Source organism: Saimiri boliviensis, chromosome 5 (assembly GCF_048565385.1).
Source record: "Saimiri boliviensis isolate mSaiBol1 chromosome 5, mSaiBol1.pri, whole genome shotgun sequence".
Taxonomy (NCBI): Eukaryota; Metazoa; Chordata; class Mammalia; order Primates; family Cebidae; genus Saimiri; species Saimiri boliviensis.
In genome coordinates, this window is record NC_133453.1 from 52865627 (window position 1) to 52885941 (window position 20315).

The 20315-nt window shown below is 33.7% G+C and overlaps 1 protein-coding gene across 3 annotated transcripts in view; it reads left to right on the top strand.

The window, feature by feature from the left end:
* Window positions 1–17321, top strand: part of TFPI (tissue factor pathway inhibitor) — an 87369-nt gene extending 70048 nt beyond the window's left edge. For 2 of the 3 annotated variants that reach the window (XM_010351589.3, XM_003940840.4), the window contains 2 exons: window positions 16195–16374; window positions 17086–17321. In XM_010351589.3, the coding sequence (XP_010349891.1) occupies window positions 16195–16374; window positions 17086–17192 (287 nt within the window). In that variant the 3' untranslated portion in view covers window positions 17193–17321. Of the gene's footprint in view, window positions 1–5452; window positions 5678–16194; window positions 16375–17085 lie in introns of those variants that run through there. The other variant, XM_074399372.1, reaches the window with a different exon arrangement.
* Window positions 17322–20315: the final 2994 nt, after the last annotated feature.

The following is a 20315-nucleotide window of genomic DNA, read 5'->3' on the forward strand; positions in this document are numbered from 1 at the left end:
GATTTTATTGCTTCCAGGAAACTACTATCATGGTAACAATGAAGTAGATTATGTATTAGAAATACGTCTTTAAATATATTTGTGTGTGGGGGGGTTACTTAATGAGTTTGTAGAAATACTGAAATTCAAATTGTTTAAGATTTATAATCCCATAAAAGCAACAATTTTCCTAATCTTTTAAAGTATGCCTTGAAGTAAGCTTTTTATTATGTATCACATGAAAAACTTTCATATGATATTTAACTCTATGCCAAATTTACTTTGCAAAATAGTACTAGGAATTATCATCCTCAGTGTAAAATGGTAAATCATTGTACTGGCAGCAGAGCATCAAAGGCAGTCTAAAGTACTTTTAAAGTCAGTATGGCACTAGGCAAGGTCTCTAGTGTTACTCACAGGGAAGATTAGAAATTAATTGAATAATCATACATAAATGTTATGTCATTCTGGAGCGAATTGTTTTTTTGAATTCTGCAGGACTCTTTTTTATGTTCTAGTCTGTTAACCTATTTATCAGATTTAAAGGAACATACAGGACATACTTCCACAAAAATGCCGAGCTGAGAAAATAGTGAAAATACTGGGAAACATAATCAGAAATCACAAATATCTGGGTGGTTAGAAATAACATAGAAAGCTAAAAATTATCATTGTAAAATTATTAGATCCTAGCAAAATTATAAAAGCCACGTGTTCTTATTCAGATATTGAAGATTTTGCTTAGAATCAGTCCATGTGACTGTGTCAAGTGTAAACATGGCATATTTACATATAAATTTCGTATGAATGTAAGGAATTCTGTAACTATTAAAACTGCAATCTTAGGATTAAAATAATAATAATAATAAAGAAACACAGTGTCTGGGCCAGGAATTTTGTACCCTGGCCATTTATCGGAATTAGATTGACTTTGAGCTACTCCTCTTTACAACAAATAGACGAACAACTAAGCAAGCAAGCCAACAGAACGCAAACAAAACTGCCCCAGTGGATCTGACGTATTAAAATGTTGACTGAATTATCTAGAAAGAGTCTGTGAATGTCAGCTGAGTCCCACGGTGATCTAATCATTTGCGCGTCTTGCTTCAGCACTAAGGTCACACCTTGGAAATCACAAAGAGGATTTGAAACATGATTAAAGAGGAAATGGAAAATGTAAAGAAACATGAGCTCTATTGGGGAGCATAATATGTGCTTTTAAGAATTGAAACACTATTATGCGAAAGAACAATTGAGTTCTATACATGCCTTACCCTTCAGACCCTCCCCAGATCCTCATCTCTATCCTCCCTTATCCCCCTCAACCCAGGGTAAGCATGAGGATTAATGTGTGAGGGCTAAAGTATAAATGCCTTTCCATAATATATTTCTTTCTTATGTGAGATCTTTAACAAATTGATGGCTCAGGGATTAATAAATTCCCTAACTTGTAGGCATTCAATTAGTGTTCAATTAGCACTTAAGAGGTCATTAAGTAACTGCAAACTTTCAGTTGGAGTTGGAAAATACGATGCATTCAAAATGGCTTCCGGTTCTTAGATTCAGTAGGTAGAGAAGTGAATTGAATGCCAGATGAACTTGAGTATAGTTTTTAAATACTACTTTTTTGTAATAATTAATACCTTTGTCATTCTGATTTTTTATCCGAAAAATTAAGCACTCTTATGTATTGTTTCTTTATATCTTTCCAGCTTTATATTTTTCACTGAAATTCTATTTCACTCAGCTAAGTTTGACGTCTTTAAAAACAAGTTAAATCTTATTGCTGTAAAAGAAAATTTAGGATGATGAAATTATTAACAGATTTAAATATACATGTGACATAGTATATCAAAAAGTACAAAAAATATATAAAATCAGATTGCAACATGTCTCAATATTTTTGTTTGAATTATTTTACCAATTTAAGTGGAGATCTGCAGTCATTTATCATCAAAGTGATTAGAATAGGTTAGGGAATAGTTTTGCCTTAAGTTTTTTGAAGTATAGAATTTATAATTTTTGATAAGCATAATACCAAGTTAGAACAAAATAAAAATAAGTGTGAGAAGGTAATATTAGTGAGTTTTAAATACCCTCTGACACGTGTCTTCTCTAGTTTTTCATGTAGATGCAAATTGAAAATTATAATGAATAAATAAATGCTTATAAAAGTAAATTATTAACTAAGTAACAGTAAGAATTGACAATATGAATTTAACAATATTAACAATAAGTTTTATTCAAAATAATAGACATTTAAGGAATAATATTTTCATAGTAACTGCATTTAAAATTAGGGCAAATGTCCTCTTTATTTTTCTAGAAAACTGTGTTATTTTTGATTGTATAGTTGTCCTCAAAAATCCACATTCCTTTAGTCAATTTGACCCCTTTTCCTGTTTTATTAGGAGCCTAATGCCTTTCTTTCTTTTTCTTTCTCTCCTTCTTTCCTTTCTTCCTTCCTTCCTTTCTTCTCTCCCTCCTTCCCTTCCTTCCCCCTTTCCTCCTTCTTTACCTTCCTTTCTCCCTCCCTCACTCCCTCCCTCTCTCTCTCCCTCACTCCTTCCCTCTCTCCCTTCCTTCCTTCCTTTCTTCCTTCCTCCCTTTCTTCTTTCCTTCCTTCCTAATATAAAGCATGAAACAATGTTGCAGTAACTAGGAGACATTTGATATTAAGGATGGCTTAATGTGGGTTGTCAATGACGCTATGTATGTCTCCATTCTTTTTAATACCTACGTGATTTCTAATCTGCCCCAGCCAAGATGCAGAAGTGGGAATGCAGATGTCCCTGTGCAGTCTAAAACCTAGATGACCCCTTGTCACTTCTGTCTGAGGGGTTTGATGAGTTCTATAGACTACTCTTAATTTACCGAATCAAATATAATTATATCGGTCACTGCTTGCAATTATATTATTACATTCTATTATAATTTAAGATAATGAAATTATTTGTTTACATAAAACTTTGTTGTTCAAGAGTTTTATCTAATGTGAATGGCTGTCTGTGGATATCAGTTTATTTTGAAAAGCTGTAAATCCTTTAAAGTTTCAATTCAATGTACAAGAATGATAATCTACCCCACAACATAAATGGAACAGCATTCTTTTAAAATTCTTTCCACTAAATAATAATCTTTAAGTAGCATATGTGAGTATTCTAAAATTCAATTCTTATTAAGTGAAATATTTATAAATATAATTTTAATGTTTTTCTTCATATTATAGAAACATTTTAGAAATTTGTTAAACATTATTAGAATATAATGTTTTAAAAATTGCTATTTATTTTTAATTGGAATGTTGTAAGTGGCTTTCAGAATATGTTCTTCCAGTAAGCTTTTTTGATTCAAGACACTTGAATACTTACTAAGCACAACTCAGGTTTAATTTTTATTTGTATTTCCATATTTCAATATTAACAAGTTATTTAGGTAATTTCAAAGACTGAGGCTTACTCTTCCTTAAAGAGATTTTATGTAATGATTTGTAGGCATATCCCTGAGTGTGAGTGCCTTATTTCAGTTTAATTATTAAGAGTATATCTATGTAGTTAAAATAAATGTGTGTTCTCTTTCATGTGTAAAAGAAATATTTCTAAAGCAATTTCCCTAAATGTGTGCCATTCTGCACATAAACTCTAGAATTGAAAATCATCACAATTGGTTCCTCTTGGTTTACCTGATGATTGAAATAAGGATGCAGTAGATAAAAAACCTTTGAGCCTGAGGGCATGGGTTAAATTCCTAGCTCTTCAATTAATAGCTGTTTGACCCGATATTTCTTGACCTCTCTGAATTTCATCTTCCCAATGTAAAATGAGGATAGTAATACTATAGTACTAACCTGATAAGTTGTATTATGAGGTTAAATCAATCAAAATACATAACTTTCTTAGGACAGTGCCTGATATCTAGTCAGTTAGTGTAGGTTTGCTCATTATTATTATCCATGTGATTCAGAGCAATACACTCAACTCACCAGGCATTAGTTTCTCATTTGTAAAACAACTCCTTTGTAAGTTCCCATTTGCAGAAGAAATTTATATTTCAGACACTCATAAAGTCTCTGGTTATTCAGATAAATGCATCAGTAAACATACAGTCTCAAAATCATGGCTAATATTTTAAGAAGAATTCATACTAGAACTAAATTAGTGCATATCTGGAAACTCAAAGAGTTTGAATGTGTTTATTAGAAACAGTTGAGATTATTGGCACAGAGAAGTATCATGGGGCTTCAAGGCCAAAAGATGTTTATTTGTGTAATTGTTCCTTATGTTTTTGACACCTCCAATTTTCCAAACGTTTTGAGTTCTGTTTTCTTTTTTTTCTGATTGTTCCAATTTGAATGATTAGTAATTTTCTTTTTATCACTTCTATTCTTTCTGCCATTCATTAAATTTCATTGCTTTTTATGAAACGTTTATTTCTGTCTCTTCCATTTTCACTCCTATTTGTTGTGTTCAGATCACCAACCTTTTATGGTTAGATATCATAAACAATCATATGTCATCCAATTTGGAACACTAATGATAGTTAAAGAGAGTGCTAAAAAATTAAGATATATGTCTATTTTAAATATAGACATTACTGAAACAATGTTGCAGTAACTAGGAGACATTTGATATTATGCATTGACATAAAATTGGAATTGTCATTTTGGTGACGCTACAAAAATAGTTTTATATTTAAAAGTATTTCAATATTTTTAAATTACATATATATATATATAAACATAATATTCTCCCAAAATAAGCATAAACTAATAGGAACCTAGGCAAAACAGGCTGTATAGACCTGAGACAAACAGATAAATACATAGATATCAGAAAGCTCAGATATAACTCAGATATATTTTTATATATATTACAAATAATGTAATCATATATCTAACATAAGTAAACTAAAGCATATTAGAGAGAGAGAAAAAAAGGAACAGTCATATGTAATATATATGACATTTTTAACATCACTGTCCTATTTCTATTCATCTATTATGTAGTAATTTAGCTTCATCTATTTGCATGAAATTTGTCTGCATCGTCCATTAGTCCTTTATCTATTGTAGATATTTTTTGTCCCTTAAATATAATTTTTTCTATCCTTTCAAATTGTTCTCTTCATTACCATTACACATAAGTTATTAACTCTCATTCGAAAGGATGTTTTATGTGATTTTCCCACCTAAAATTCACTGACCCTTCTCATCTTCTTAACCAATCAGCCTTTTCACTATCAGAAGAAGGCCTTCTTTCTGTCTCTTTCCCCTAGCTTCCTATTATAATTCCTTTAATACTTGTATTATTAGATATTTTGTTTGCTCTGCCTCACTGTCTAGATTACAAAATTTTTTTGAAGAAGATAATGTGTTATATAGTTTATAGACTGCCCTCGCTCTCAGCATTGATCATAGTGTTAAACATATAAAGATGACTCACAATTTTTTGTTTGTTAATTTTGTGATCCACAGTTACAAAAGAAGGAACAAATGATGGATGGAAGAATGCGGATCATATTTACCAAGTCTTTCTGAACGCCTTCTGCATTCATGCATCCATGTTCTTTCTAGGATTGGATAGCATTTTATGCCTATGTTAATATCTGTGCTTTGGGCATTTCCTTAATATTTATATGTATATGTGATGCCTTTGGTAGCATACTGTTAATAAAGTTTTATATTTTCATGCATAGTAAACATAGTCTTCTCACTGCATCTCACTGGTAAATGTCTAACTAGCAAAGAAAAATGAATGTTCTCAGGAGTTCATACTAGTTGCAAGCTTTTGACTGGACCTAACTATTCATGAAAAAAATAGCCATTATTTTTCTGATTTTTATACATCGCTTTGCTCCCATACATCAACTCTTTTTTTTTTTCCTTGAGATGGAGTTTCACTCTTACTGTCCAGACTAGAGTGCAATAGCATGATCTTGGCTCACCGTAACCTCTGCCTCCCAGGTTCAAGCAATTCTACTCCCTCAGCTTCCCTAGTAGCCAGAATTAAAGTCACCCCCCACTCCCCATGGTTAATTTTTTGCATTTTCAGTAGAGACAGGGTTTCACAATGTTGGTCAGGCTGGTCTCAAACTCCTGACCTCAGGTGATCCACCCACCTCAGCCTCCCAATGTGCTGAGATTATAAGCATGAGCCACCACATCTGGCTCCATACATCAACTCTTAAGAGCTGCCTTGGAACTACATCATCTTTACAATATTCTGGGTGTTGCGGAGGGAGGGGAAACTTTGGGTAGACCTAAAAAGCTACTGACAACCCAATTCTGCCATTTGCTCACTGAGTAAGAAAGGGAACACCTGTATACCTGACCCAGTTCCACATGGCCTCCTGCCAGCCTCCAGGTCTAGGAAAAGTAATTGGATGACATCCTAAAGATCCTTTTGCTACTTGAAACTCTGTCCCTCTCCTAAACGTATTCAGTGTATGACCTCCTGGCATACATTCCATTTATGTGCAAAATACGGAAAATAAAATCAATGCATCTATAAATACATTTTTGAAAGGTTTTGGTTATCACTAGCCTTCTGAAACAGGTGTTATGTTTACAAAGGGCCTAATGGACAGCCAAATACCATCGCTGATACAGCCAATTTCTAAATCTTCTTAAGATTGTTATTACCTCCTTGGACTCTTGTGGAAGATGTGATTGCACATAGAGGAATACTGCAACACTGAGAACTTTCTGGAAAGAAACTATACCCACCAGCCAAAGAGTTCCACATCCAGCTGCATACCACAAGTCATCACAAGTACTGTGTACAGCTCTTAAAAAAACAAAACAAAGCAAAACACTCCATTCACAGTCCACTTTCGTAGTTCTAAAGAAGTATTTTGCCTTTTGTAATGTGTTCTAAGACCAAGAAGCGCAGGAATATCCCTCATAAACTAAAGACACCAATCTAGTAAATCTGGAGCCTCACACTCTGCTTTTCTGACAAGTTGGCTTTCCAAAAATAGATAACAACTTTTGGACAGCATCCAGCAAGTTTTCTACTTCCTGACAGGAATGCTGATGAGAAACAAAAATGTGGCACTTCATCTCTGCCAAAATCAGTGCCATCCAAACGCAGTCACCCTAGATGACCACTGTCTACCTTTCTAATCCCTTTCTTCCTGGACCACCTTTAGTCTTAATAAAGATAGTTTGTTGCCCAGTAATAAGAGTCCTCCAGAGAATAGTTTCTCAAGCTTTAATAATATAGATATCTTTAAAAGGAAAAAAAATTACAGACTTCCAAGTTGTAAACCAAATTACTTAAAATAACATTCATTTTGTGTGAACCAGTAACATAGAATAAATTCATTATGATCATTATACAACTATAAACCAAAAATTGTTTACAAATTAATACCATACAAACTACAAACTAATAAACTAATAACACTAATTTGATAAGACTTCTTTTGCTTAAGAAAAATAAAAATCCTTACTGTAATATGATTTTAATAGTGGCTGGTATAGGGCAGATTAGGAATGTGGTAGGAATAGCTTAGACAAACTTGACCTACTCTATATTGTGTTAATTCTCTACCTTTTTTCTCTTCGAATAATGGAAAATCTTTGCAGAAATGAAGTTAAGAAGTATCAATACAAAATGGTGGCTAGGTGCAGTGGCTCACTGCTATAATCCCAACACTTTGGGAGACTAGGTTGGGAAGATCACTTGAACAGGAGTTCAAGACCAGCCTGGGTAACATGCAGAGACCCTATCTCCACAAAAAATAAAATAATTAGCCCAGTGTGGTGGCCTGTGATTGTAGTCCCACTTACTCTGGAGGCTGAGGTGGGAGAATGGCTTGACCCAGGGAGGTTGAGGCTGCAGTGAGCTAATAGTTGAGCCACTGCACTCAAGCTTGCATGACAGAGCAAAAAATTCTCAAATAAATAGATAGATGATAGATAGATAGATAGATAGATAGATAGATAGATAGATAGATGGATAAAATGTGTTGATTAGGAAAATCTCAACCTTGCCCCTTCTAGGAACACAGTGGAGTGAAGGTTCTAGTTTCTTATTGTATCTAATACCATTACACAGATCTGAGTGACCAGTGCAAATGTGATCACATGGCTGCAAGACTGGAACTTCGGTGTGGATATTTCTAGAATCAGTCCATAATGACCATGCCAACTCAATAGCTGTTGCTGTCAAGCGTTCGAGCTCTCTTAATACCATTTGAATCAGCACTGCTGCTCCCAACACTTGTTTTTAGCTTCCTTCTGGGATGATCTATTTCCTGTTCAAACTGAGGAAACTTCAACTTCATGCTTGTAACTGTGGACTATGATACATTTAGCATTTTCAGAACCTGAGCTTCCAAAAAGAGGGAATTGGGACATCAGTTCTAAAGGAGAAGTTGTGACAATTTTCTTTTTATCTGATAAAGTTATAAAAAATATTTTTGCTCGCGTATTATTATTTTCTTAATTTTCCAGTTAGTTTTCAGAATGACATATCTTAGTGGTTGAGTGCATTGACTTTACGGAAAGAAAGACGTGGTTTTTAATTCCAGTTCTGCTATTTGCTGACTCAGTCTGTGGCCTTGAAAACGATCACAAAACTTCCCTCGGCTTCAGGTTCCTCATTGTTATATGTGGCAAGAAATATCTCAAAACAATTTGTAAAACAGTAGTGAGACATACAATTCTTAACCCAGTGTTGAGTACACAGTTAGAGCACAAAGTATTAATTTTTGAGGTTGTTTTTGATGATGATGATGATGATGACCAGTTTCATCTGAGGTTTATGGCAAACAAAAAATTCAGGAGTACTATTTGTATACATTTTATTATTGATCATTTTAATGCAGCTAAAGTCTGTAACCTTTATCTGAGGTATTTGCATTTAACATATTTTATGCTAAAATTATTTGAAATAACATATATAGCACTTGAAAATTCAACCATAATTATAAAATACAATTTTTTTGTCTTTGGATCTTATATCTAATTGAAGGATTTCTAGACCTTTATTTTCAATTTTATTTTATGACCTAAAGTACAGATCTGTGCATTTCCTAATTTCAGTTCATTGCAACAAACATTGAGTGTCTCCTACATGGGAATACTACCATAGGTACTGAGAGTATAAGAATAGTAAGAATGCACTTTTGTCCTTGACAGTTGTGTTTGTCAAAGGAGACAGGTAAATAGATGACTTCAGTGTGTATGTTACATGCTACGACAGAGACCTGCACAGGGTTATGGGAGAATAGAGTCACAATAATATTTTTCATTCGTTAAACAATGTCAAAATTAAAATATTCTATCTTCTCGAAACCTGAACTCTATCTTCATTTCCACTTCGAATTTGTTTGTCTGGATGCTGGCTAATCCATGGACATAGTCTAAAATTTCATCTTTATATTCAGATATTTTTCTAAGTAAAGCCACAATGAAGCAAGCCACCAAAATATACAAAAAAAAATACAGCTATTATAAGTAGAACTTATTCTTTAACATTTTATAACATATTAGAAAAATACTACATTTTCTGAATATAAAAACACTAGAATTATTTCATCTCTAGCTCCTTCACGGCTCAAATCAAATCTGGTGCTTAATTTTAGCTACTCCCATGGTAACTGCTTTGGTTATGGTAATTTTATGTTCTTCTTTATTGAAAGTGACTGAATTCAACCTAAACATGCCTGGCTGAATTTGCTTCATGTATTCAAAAAGATCAGAACTTCTCTCTTTGATTCCTTAATAATTTCAGTGGCTCATTAATGTCTGCATTATATAATCCAAATATAATAGTATTCAAGAACCTTCTTAATTTGACCTAAATGTGTTTTTCCAGCCTTGTATCCCACTATCCTGTCTCTGTCTTGTATTATCCAGAGAGACTAGAGTTTGCAAAGTAGCCCCAAGCAAACCAGAAACATTCTGACTTTTGTGCTTTTTCCTTTCTTCACCCATATGCTTCTCTGTATCCTCTGCTTATTAAAATCCCATTATTCCTAAAAAGCTGATAAAGAGACTAAATATTAATGTTTACTTTTAATAAATTTTGTAGGGTTTAAAATTTTACATGTCATGAAGAAAGTTTTCCTCATGCATTATAAGACATAATTGTCTTAGAATAAAATATACTCAATATCTGTATAAGATGTAATTTTACCATGGCTTTCTTTGCGGCTTTGCTTAGAAAAGTCCCTGAATGAACTTGACTTTATGAACTCTGTTCATGTATTAGGCAGTATCTAGGCAAAGAAATGCAACCAAGAAAACATCTAACCAATTTCCTTCCTTCTCTCTTAATATGTGGAGGGCGTTTCTGTCTGGGCAAGGTTTCACTTAGTCTATTTCTCATGACCTTTCCATTTCAAGTTCACTGGCAACCCTCCCTCTACATTTTATCCTAAGGTAAGTGGCCCAGTATACACATGGGGGAAGAAAAAGCTCCAGAGTGCTTGGTTTTCCATTCCCTACCCCATTTACTTTTCTTTATAGAAATTGATTTCCACAAATTTAACACCACTTCTCCTTATCACTGAATAGAGATACATACTCTTTCTTGTTTACAGAGAGAGAGACAGGTTTACACATTCCTATTCAGAAACAGATTCTAATATCTAATCTCTAGCCTTTTATCTATTGCCTCAGGACACTGGACTCACTCTAACTTATTTCTGTTATATATCTTGAGGATTATAACTGCAGACAATTTGAGAAAAAAAGAAAATAAAAGAAGAAAAACTGGCCATATTCACATTAGGCAGAAACAATCACTGTTGGCATTCTAGTATATTTCATTTTACTATTTCCTTGTATATTTTTTCAACTTATCACAGAGTAAATAAAGTTCAAGACTGGAAGTAGTTGCTGTAGAAGCCCTAACAATATGGAATAAGCTAAGCATGAAAGTATCTTTTTGTAAAATTGACCTAGCAAGTGTCTAAGCTCCCTACCTAATAAAGCTATCTCTTTAGTAATCATCCTCACAATTGATTGCATATCCTCTTAAATATTTGACCAGTGGATACATATATCATTTCTGTTCTCATTTATGTGTGTTTGTATATGTATTTGTATGTATTTGTGTGTTGGCACAAAAATATATATGATTATATTTTGTTGATTCTAACATGCAGGTTTTTCTACATTTTAACGTAGTTTTAATCATGATGAAATCATAGTGTATAATAATGTAATTATGGTTTTTAAATTTATTTATTTATTTATTTTTCGAAATGGAGTCTTTCTCTGTCACTCAGGCTAGAGCACAGTGGCTCAATCTCAGCTCTCTTGGAACCTCCACCTTTGGAGTTCAAGTGATTCTCCTGCCTCATCCTCTCTAGTAGATGGGACCACAGGTGTGCACCACCATGCCCAGCTAATTTTTGTATTCTTAGTAGACACAGGGTTTTACCATGTGGCCAGGCTGATACTGAACTCTGGACCTCAGGTGATCCACCCACCTCGGCCTCCCAAAGTGCTGGGATTACAGGTGTAAGCTACCACAACCAGCAGTATTTTTCTGTCTTCATGAGCAGTGTATAAAATAATAGTGCATCTTCAAATCCATGGCATTGAGACGTTATGTAAACGATATTTCACAGAACATTTGGCAAGCTATAAGCAATTTCTTGTCCCACGTCATATTCTTCTACTGTTGTTGGTATGGGGAGAAACAAAGTGTTGAATAGTAGATAAATGTATAGCAGTAAGGTCCATGTTTTGCTAATGATGAAGGTACTTTAAATGTCGTTGCAGGTACATAAATTTGTAAAATCTTTTAGTGAAAAATTCAGCAACATCTACCAAATTATAAATTAAATACAGATTTTGCCTAATTCTAATTTCAGAAATATCTCCTCTAGAAGCACCTGAACCAGTATACATGGGTGTTCATGAACTGTTGTCTGAAAAAAAAAGAGTTATAATAATCTGTATGTCCATTTGACTACATAGTCAACTCATAAAATGAAGTACTGTACATACATTAAAAAGAGTGAGGTCTATATAAAAATGCAGAGACACAGCCACAAAATATTATCAAGTATAGTAATAAATATAGAATGTTATGCTAATATATTTGCATATGCAAACAATTTGGAGATATATAAATCATTGGTAGTGGTTAAAGGACAAGAATCAAATTATTGATAAATTTTTTACATTTTTTATACTTGCATATTATTTCAAAATTTTACAAAGATAATTTACAGTAAATATATTTCTCTTTAATACAAAATTATAGAAAAGTAAAACCTAAAAAAAGATTTGCTAACCAACTTCCTAAAAAGTCTCAGAAGACAAAAAATAAATCTACTTAACAAGTTGTAAGATACTTCATAAAACCTACTTTGTTTAGTAAAACGAAAGCCTAAGTAGGCATGCCAAATGGAAATCATCAAAAAGATACCACAGTAAGGATTCAAAGTAAACATAAGAGTCAAAGTTTATTATATAAATCTCAAAGCAAACTTACATTAACAATGTTGCCTGTAAAACTGAATTTAGAGCACAGCCTTACAGTTTAGCAGTCACACTGGATCATGATAGTTTCTGACTTAAAAGAAAGAAGAAAAAGTGGATCCTGAATTTTGAAACTTATCAAAAACCCTCTAGAGAAAGGTACCCAACTTGTTATTAATGGCCAAATCAAGACAGAACGCATTTGATTATTAAATTCTCTTCAGGAAAAAAAAAAGCAAAAGTCAGGTTAGTATCTTTTTTATTCTATCTTCAATTTCTGTGAATAATTATAATCTCAACCAAAAAAGTCATGTTTCACAAAACCCTTGTATTTTCTTTGATTGTAGATACCAAAGTCTGGATTTTAAATAGATGAGTGCCCATCTATCTATCAAGTTTTTCTCTTCAAGAGGTGAAAACAATTCAAATGGAGCTAAAATATTTTTTAAAAACCATTTGCTTCAATTACTTAAATTTTACTGTGATTTATGCCATAGCAACCCAATGATAGTCTTACTGCTCACAGTTAAAATGATCTTAGGAGAAATGAATTAGTTTACATAACAGATAAAATTTATGTTCTGAAGAATAATTGCCTTATGATTCCTCAATTGACAATAATTTATTGCATCTTTTAAAAACTTCTAAAAGTTAGCTACATATAATACAATATTATTCATTCTCATTCTCTGGATACTTCTCTGTTTTCGTTTAACTTCAAATTTTAATACACTATCAAAATACCATCATTTCTAGAGGTTAGGAGCCTTACCCTTATGGTTGATCTGGGTCAAAAGTCTGTTGGGTAATTTAAGTAGTGAAATTTTCTCTGCTGGCATCTGTTCTGGTCAACTGTCTTGTTTGCTCTCAAACCAACCCCCTGCTTTCACCCTGCCTCATGTGGTTTTATGGGGAATCTTTCTCCTCTAGCTTTTGAAAGGATTTGGTAAATGGTAGGCATTGTTGGGTGACTGGATGGTCAAAGGAAGACGGAAGCTAGTAATGTCTCTCCGCCACATCTGTAGTATATCTTCCATGGTTTCGGCTTCAATGGAAAGGGCCATATGGTTCTAGCGTTCACCTGGTGTTCTTGGTCTATGAGGTTCCTCCTCTCGTATCTCCAATGTAGGGACTATAGCCCCAGATTTACTAGGCTAGCTTGTTCTCATTTTGAAATAACCTTGGTGTTATGATTGGGCCATGTTTATTACAGGTCATCTATGGGGAAAAGAGAAGTTTACTCCCTGTCATCAGAAAACTTTCTCTGCTCTGGAATAAGGGGGCTTGACATTTGGCATTGCTGTTAAGACATAAAAGCTAACATTTGCAAAGAAGGATACAGCTTACAAGCACATTCACACATACTATCTGCAGCTTACTATGGGCAGATACATCTTACGTACAAAATGCTAAAATGAAATTGATGTATAAGTCATACATCATTTTATCATACACATCTATTTGGAAGTTGCTGTGGGTATTTAAACAGGAAAAAAAGAGATAGCAATTTTCTCTGTTTTCTGTTTCTCAAATTAGGCTAATTGCATCTAGTACACCACTTTTGTTTCTAAACATAGGTGATAACTGGAAGCTTATGATATCAAAGTGTTGGCAATTAATAATCATTTTATATTCTATACTGTGCAAGGGTAATAGTCCATATTACACACATTGGAAAAGTTTGTACAATAGTACAACTTCATTACAATGTAACTCACCTAGACCACTACAAAATTCCTCTTATATAAATGATTCTTAAAGACTGGAAATGTCAACATTTTCTAGAATATTTATCACACATTCTCACCACTCATTTTAACTTGGATTTATTATGGCATATCGTTATGTAAAAGGATACAAAATACAGGCATGTAGTATAAATAAGGCTAGAGATCTAATGTACAACATGAAGACAACAGTTAACAAAATATATTGTTACAGACTTTTGTTACATAAGTAGATTTTAGCTACTCTTGACACATACAAAATAATATAACTCTGTGAGAAATGGATATATTAATCTGCTTCACTATAGCAACTATTTTATTCTTTATATCTATCCCATAACATCATTTTGTAAAGCTCACATATACACAACAAAAATTGTTCTTAAAAATCATGCATTATAACCCCCACATAGGATAATGTAAAACAGAAAGGGTGACATATGATTTAAAATAATATTTTTATTTTACAAGTCCTAAGAGGTCTTCTTTAAAATCACTCCATATAAGGAGGCTGAGGCAGGAGAATCGCTTGAACCTGAGAGGTGGAGGTGGCAGTGAGCTGAGACAGCACCACTGCACTTTAGCCTGGGTGACAGAGCAAGACTCCATCTCAAAAAATAAAAATAAAAAAATTACTGCATGTATAACTAGTCAAAGACCTAAGCAAAACTAAAGATTCTTTATTTGATCATAGTTCTTAAATTTTGGAACAAAAATATCACCCATCTCAGATTTCTTCTCATAAATTATTCTCATAGTATTAATTCCTTCATATTTCCCAGAATATTTTTTGTTATTTGAGTTACTATATCAAGACACTCTAGTATTTATTTAAATAACCAGAAGGTAGGAGGTGGTAAAAAAATATATATTTATATCAATTTAAGATTTCTTTTCAATTTTTCTCACTGTTTTCTTTCTTCTTTCTTCACAGTCTGTTCATCTGGGGTTTATTTGCCAAAAGACAGCTCCTTGCTTAATGCACAATCTATTCACCTTCATTAACTACTGGATTCCTCAAAGTACTGTTTTCTATTAGGATTGGACGTTTAGCAAACCTTCCTCATCTGTATTTGCTTGTATCACATCTCACCATTTGGCAAAGTCGTTAAAGTTTTTTTACATTGATTCCGTGACATACAACAACTTACCTGCAGTACAGATTTATTAACATCAAGCAATTTAGCTATGCTACTGAAGAGCACCCAGTGTCTCTCACTGACAGTAATTCCCAAAGAACTAAAAACTAACATTGAGCTGAAATTAATTTTCTCTTTGATTTAGCAAATGAGTGTTCTTTTTATTGCCCTAGTTGTATTTTTCTCTTTTGTTTTTGAAAACCGTTGATTGATCCCATTGACAAACCAGCTTATCTATCTGATCCAAATCAACCTTTCATTTCACTGGTTTTAGCAATGTTGCTTCCTTTGTAAAAACATTTAACTCATCTAGAACTAAGCTTCAATTTATGAGAAAAAAATTACTACCAAGACAAACATCTCATCTGGACTCATTCCTTGAAACTTAAAACTTGTTATTACTTAATTCCTTCACTTTAAATTATTATTGTATTACATCATTCATGATGTGTTATTCAAGACAAGAAACTTCCTCAGCTTCGGTGTTTTTGTTACATCACAAATAAAAACTTTGCTTATTAGAATTTTTTAAAGCTAGATATTTGTGAACAAACGGTATGTAAATGAACGTGTGTGTGTGTCTGTAAGAAATTTTCAGCAGTTACGTTGTTGAATAGTGGTTTTTATTATGTACAAATTGTTCATATAAAGAATAATCATAACACTTCTCTTTAGCAAATGAGATTTTTTAATTCATTGGAGGAAGATCTCAATGTAGAGGACACAGGATTTTGTTAAGCATTTTCCTAGAATTGAAATGCATGAATTTTATTGAATATCCCTTTATTCATTCAGATTACTGCTTACATATGCATGCAACAAGACTAATCTATAAAGAGTATCAATATGAAAGCCTCGAATTCACTTTCATATATGGCTTACCATGTTTTCTTGATGTTTTTAGAATTTCGGGGTCCCTCATGGTGTCTCGATCCAGCAGACAGAGGATTGTGTCGCGCCAATGAGACCAGATTCTACTACAATTCAGTCATTGGGAAATGCCGCCCATTTAAGTACAGCGGATGCGGGGGAAATGAGAACAATTTTACTTCCAAAAAAGAATGTCGGAAGTCATGTAAAAAAGGTGTAGAAGATGCTCTTCCCATTGATTGATTAGGGTTTAAGATAGCAATTGAATTGACATTATAATCTATTAAAATATGAAATTAACTATCTTTATTATAAGAAAATATGATCCAGCTAATAAATGTCCTCTTCAAATACATTTAGATAATATTGCTAGATCTATAACTGGAATTTTTTTTTAATGTCTTCATATACAAAGAATCAATTTAAAACAATTTAAACATGTTATTCTTTTAATGTTGAAATACTAAGCATTTATTTTAAAAGATTATACCCAATTCCTGTAAGTTTTCTTGAAATGCACAAAATGTTAACCTGTTTATTGATGTCTTCTGAAATATAAAAGTGATGCATGTTTATAATAGAGTCAGAAGAGTACAAAAATGCAAACTAATACTATCTGTAACTCCATCAGCCATATACAGCCACATTTCTACTTTTTAAAAATAAAGGTAGCATGGATTTGTAACAGAAAATGAACTAGTAATAAAAATGAACAGCATGCTTATCCATTTTTATTAACTCATATATGCAAAGTAATTTCCTTAAAAATAGATTGTTCTACACAAATACAGAAGCAAATTAAAGGCTTTTAAATCAGTAACATCTTTTGGATTTAAATGTTAAAAGATACTTTGAGAAGATTTTAGATAAAATGTTTCATTGTGTTACTTTGTCACACATTAATTTATTCCTCTTCGTCTTATAGGTTTCTTCCAAAGAAAATCAAAAGAAGGCCTAATTAAAACCAAAAGAAAGAGAAAGAAGCTGAAAGTGAAAATAGGATATGAAGAAATTTTTCTTAAAAATACATAAATTTGTTATAGCAATTTAGCATTAATTCTAATAATATTTTATAGGAAATGTTTCACTTTATTTTCTATTTTTCCCTTTACTAAAATAATTTTAATTAATACGTTCATTAAATTTTCTATGTTTATTGCACATTTGTGTCAAAGTTACTTTTCTAATCTTGTGAAATTGCTTCTTCTAGGTCTATAATTTATCAACTGGCTACTGTGAAATTACTCATTCTCTGAATCCTTCTCTATTTTCATTTAACTACAAATTATCATACTACCGGCTACATCAAATCAGTCCTTTGTTTCCATTTGCTCACCATCTGTTTGAGAATATGATCGTGTAAATGATGATCGCCTTTATAGCCTGTAACCAGATTAAGGAATACCACTATTAAAAAATCAAGCATTTCTTGAGTTTCACATCTAAAATGTTGACAAACACTTGCTTCTGATAAAGCTCATTCAATTGTGTATTTGAAAAGACTGGTAATAGCAGAATTCTATTATGTGCGGCCCTCCTTATACATAGTTTTTCTCCTTTGTACTAACCAGCACCTCCATCAACATTCAGCCAAGCTGCTTTGAAAAGTCAACTCTGCATAATATTCCTGCCTGATTTGGACTGGTTTAACTTCTTTTGGTTTGTTTGACCATAGCCCATTTTATCAGTCAAGATGATTGAATAATTGTGTGTTAAACACAACTCATGATAAGGAGAAACTTTATGGAAACAAGAAGTTTTATAGCAATCAAAAGGAAATTATTTTTTATGTACTTCCTAATACTATGCTTCACAATATTTTCTTTTACTAAAAATAACAAAAATATTTAAACCTGCTGAAACCTATTCAGTTAACATTAGGATTTGCTCACAATGCAACTAATAGTTTGTGAGAAAAAAAAAATAAAGTAGGTTCTATCTGTTGAAGAGAATTATCAGCAAGAAAGTCTACTAGAACATTCATGTGCTGGTCACTCTTGGGGAGTTAATATTTCTCTGGAGTTAATTCACTATATCCAGATCAATGTCTTTTATCCTGAGCCATGTGCAGCCTGGTATCTCAACAACTTTCAAGACATGTCAGTTTCTGTAGTGTTCACCTCAGATTTGACATTCAAATCTGAACTGACTTAGATACAGACACCTCATTCATTTGGTATAGCTTCATGACTTCTGGCTAGCAATGATAATTCTGCCTGTTCCTTAAGCTTAAAATTTTGAACTCAATTTGGATTTCTTGTTTTCCCTCATATACCACATCTAAACAGTCTCCAAATCCTTATGCCTTCTTTTTCAAAAAAATTTACCCAACCCACAGGCTTTTTACTCTTTTTTTGTTTGTTTTGAGACAGATGAAGGGCAGTAGTGCAATCATGGGTCACTGAAGCCTCCCACCTAGCTGAGATTACAGGTGCAGGGCACCATACTGGCTAATTTATATAATTTTTGTAGAGACAGGTTTTGTCATGCTACCAAGGCTTGTGTTGAACATCTGGGCTCAAGTGATTTTCCAGCCCCAGCCTTCCAAAGTGCTGGGATTACAGGAATAAACCACAACACCCCATTTTTACTGTGTATTTTCAAAAAGTTGTCTAGCACTTAAAGCAGGGACAGTTTTAGCTATACGTTTTGAAAAAGTTGTCTCTAAGTGCCATAGCTAATGAGTGATCTGTGTCTACCTGAGTTGAGCATTCTTTTAGTAATAAAGGATTCAGTTTCATTTGAATTCTTTCGAACTGATTCTCATTCTTGTCAATCAACTGTGAATTTTCTGCATTAATTTCTAGCAGAAGTAATAGAGTTAATCCAAAACCATAGGTGTATTAAAGTCCAGATTGACAAGCATACTCAACAAACCAAGCACTAGCTGAAAAAGGAATCATTTCCCAGTGGGCCTTAAGGCCCACATAAATCCCTATGAATAAATCGAGAAACAGAGACAGAAAGTGACTCGCCTAAAGCTTGTCACTTGAAAGTGAGTGGCTGACTGACTGGCAGAGGGCTGGAAATCAAATCCAAATCTCCTGACCTCTAATTTCAGAGAGTACACTGCCTCCCCAAGGCCCAATTTTACAGTTAAATGGCTTCACAAGGACTTTACTGCATTGAAGTCAACATTAAAAGACATTAGATTCCATCGGCACAGACTTTGGCCGCTTATCTCTAATGAGAATTTGCCCAGTTCAAATTTTAACATTGGATCTAACCTGAGAGATCTTGACTTTCAGCCTGAAACTCCTGAAAAGGCTTGATTAACTTAGGAGTTCCTGCTACAAAGTAAGAGTCAAGAACCCTCTTCAGCAAAGGTGAGCTGGCCTCAGTGGTAAATGGGAAATGAGCTGGTTTCAATCACCACCATCTCACCAATCATCAAGATAAATTTCTTATAACATACATGTATTGTGTTTTTAGGAGGGCTGCGGGTTATCCAAGGTTCTGAGTAACATGCTACCACAGGAAGAAGGATTTGCTGCTCAGGACTGGAGACAGACACACAGACACACACACACACACACACACACACACACACACACACACACATAGGCTTGACACACAACTGGTAGTGTCCAGCCAAATGCTTAGTAGTATGAGGAGGGCTTTGAACCCATCTATGCTCCAAAGGAAGAGACACCTTTCCCTAATTCACACGTCCATTCTCCCTCCTTCTCCCTCAACGCTGCCTTCTCCCTCAACGCTGCCTTCTCCTCAAGCCCATGCATTATTACATAGAACAAAATTAGGCAGGGCTATCAGGTTAAAGCATTGTCAATGATGCTCTCATTAAAAACAACAGCACAGTCAGACAGAGAGCATGCTTGCATATGAAATGTGATTAATTCTTTCAGACATGGCTCATGATGACTGGGGCTACACCACCAGGAAGAAGCTCTGCTCTGCAGCAAGCATAGCTGTGTGTCTGGCCACCTCCCAAAGTGCTTCACACGCTCATTTCACCCTCAAAGGCAGACAAGAGGACTGCAAAGGACTCATGTGTCTCCCATGCTCTCTGAAAAGGACTCCCATTACTCCTGGGGACCAAAAGTAACATTTTTACTCTTTCCTCCATCCTTCCCATCAGTATTAATTCCTCAGAAATAACTCCTCCACCATTTCAAAATGCTCCCAGACCTCACA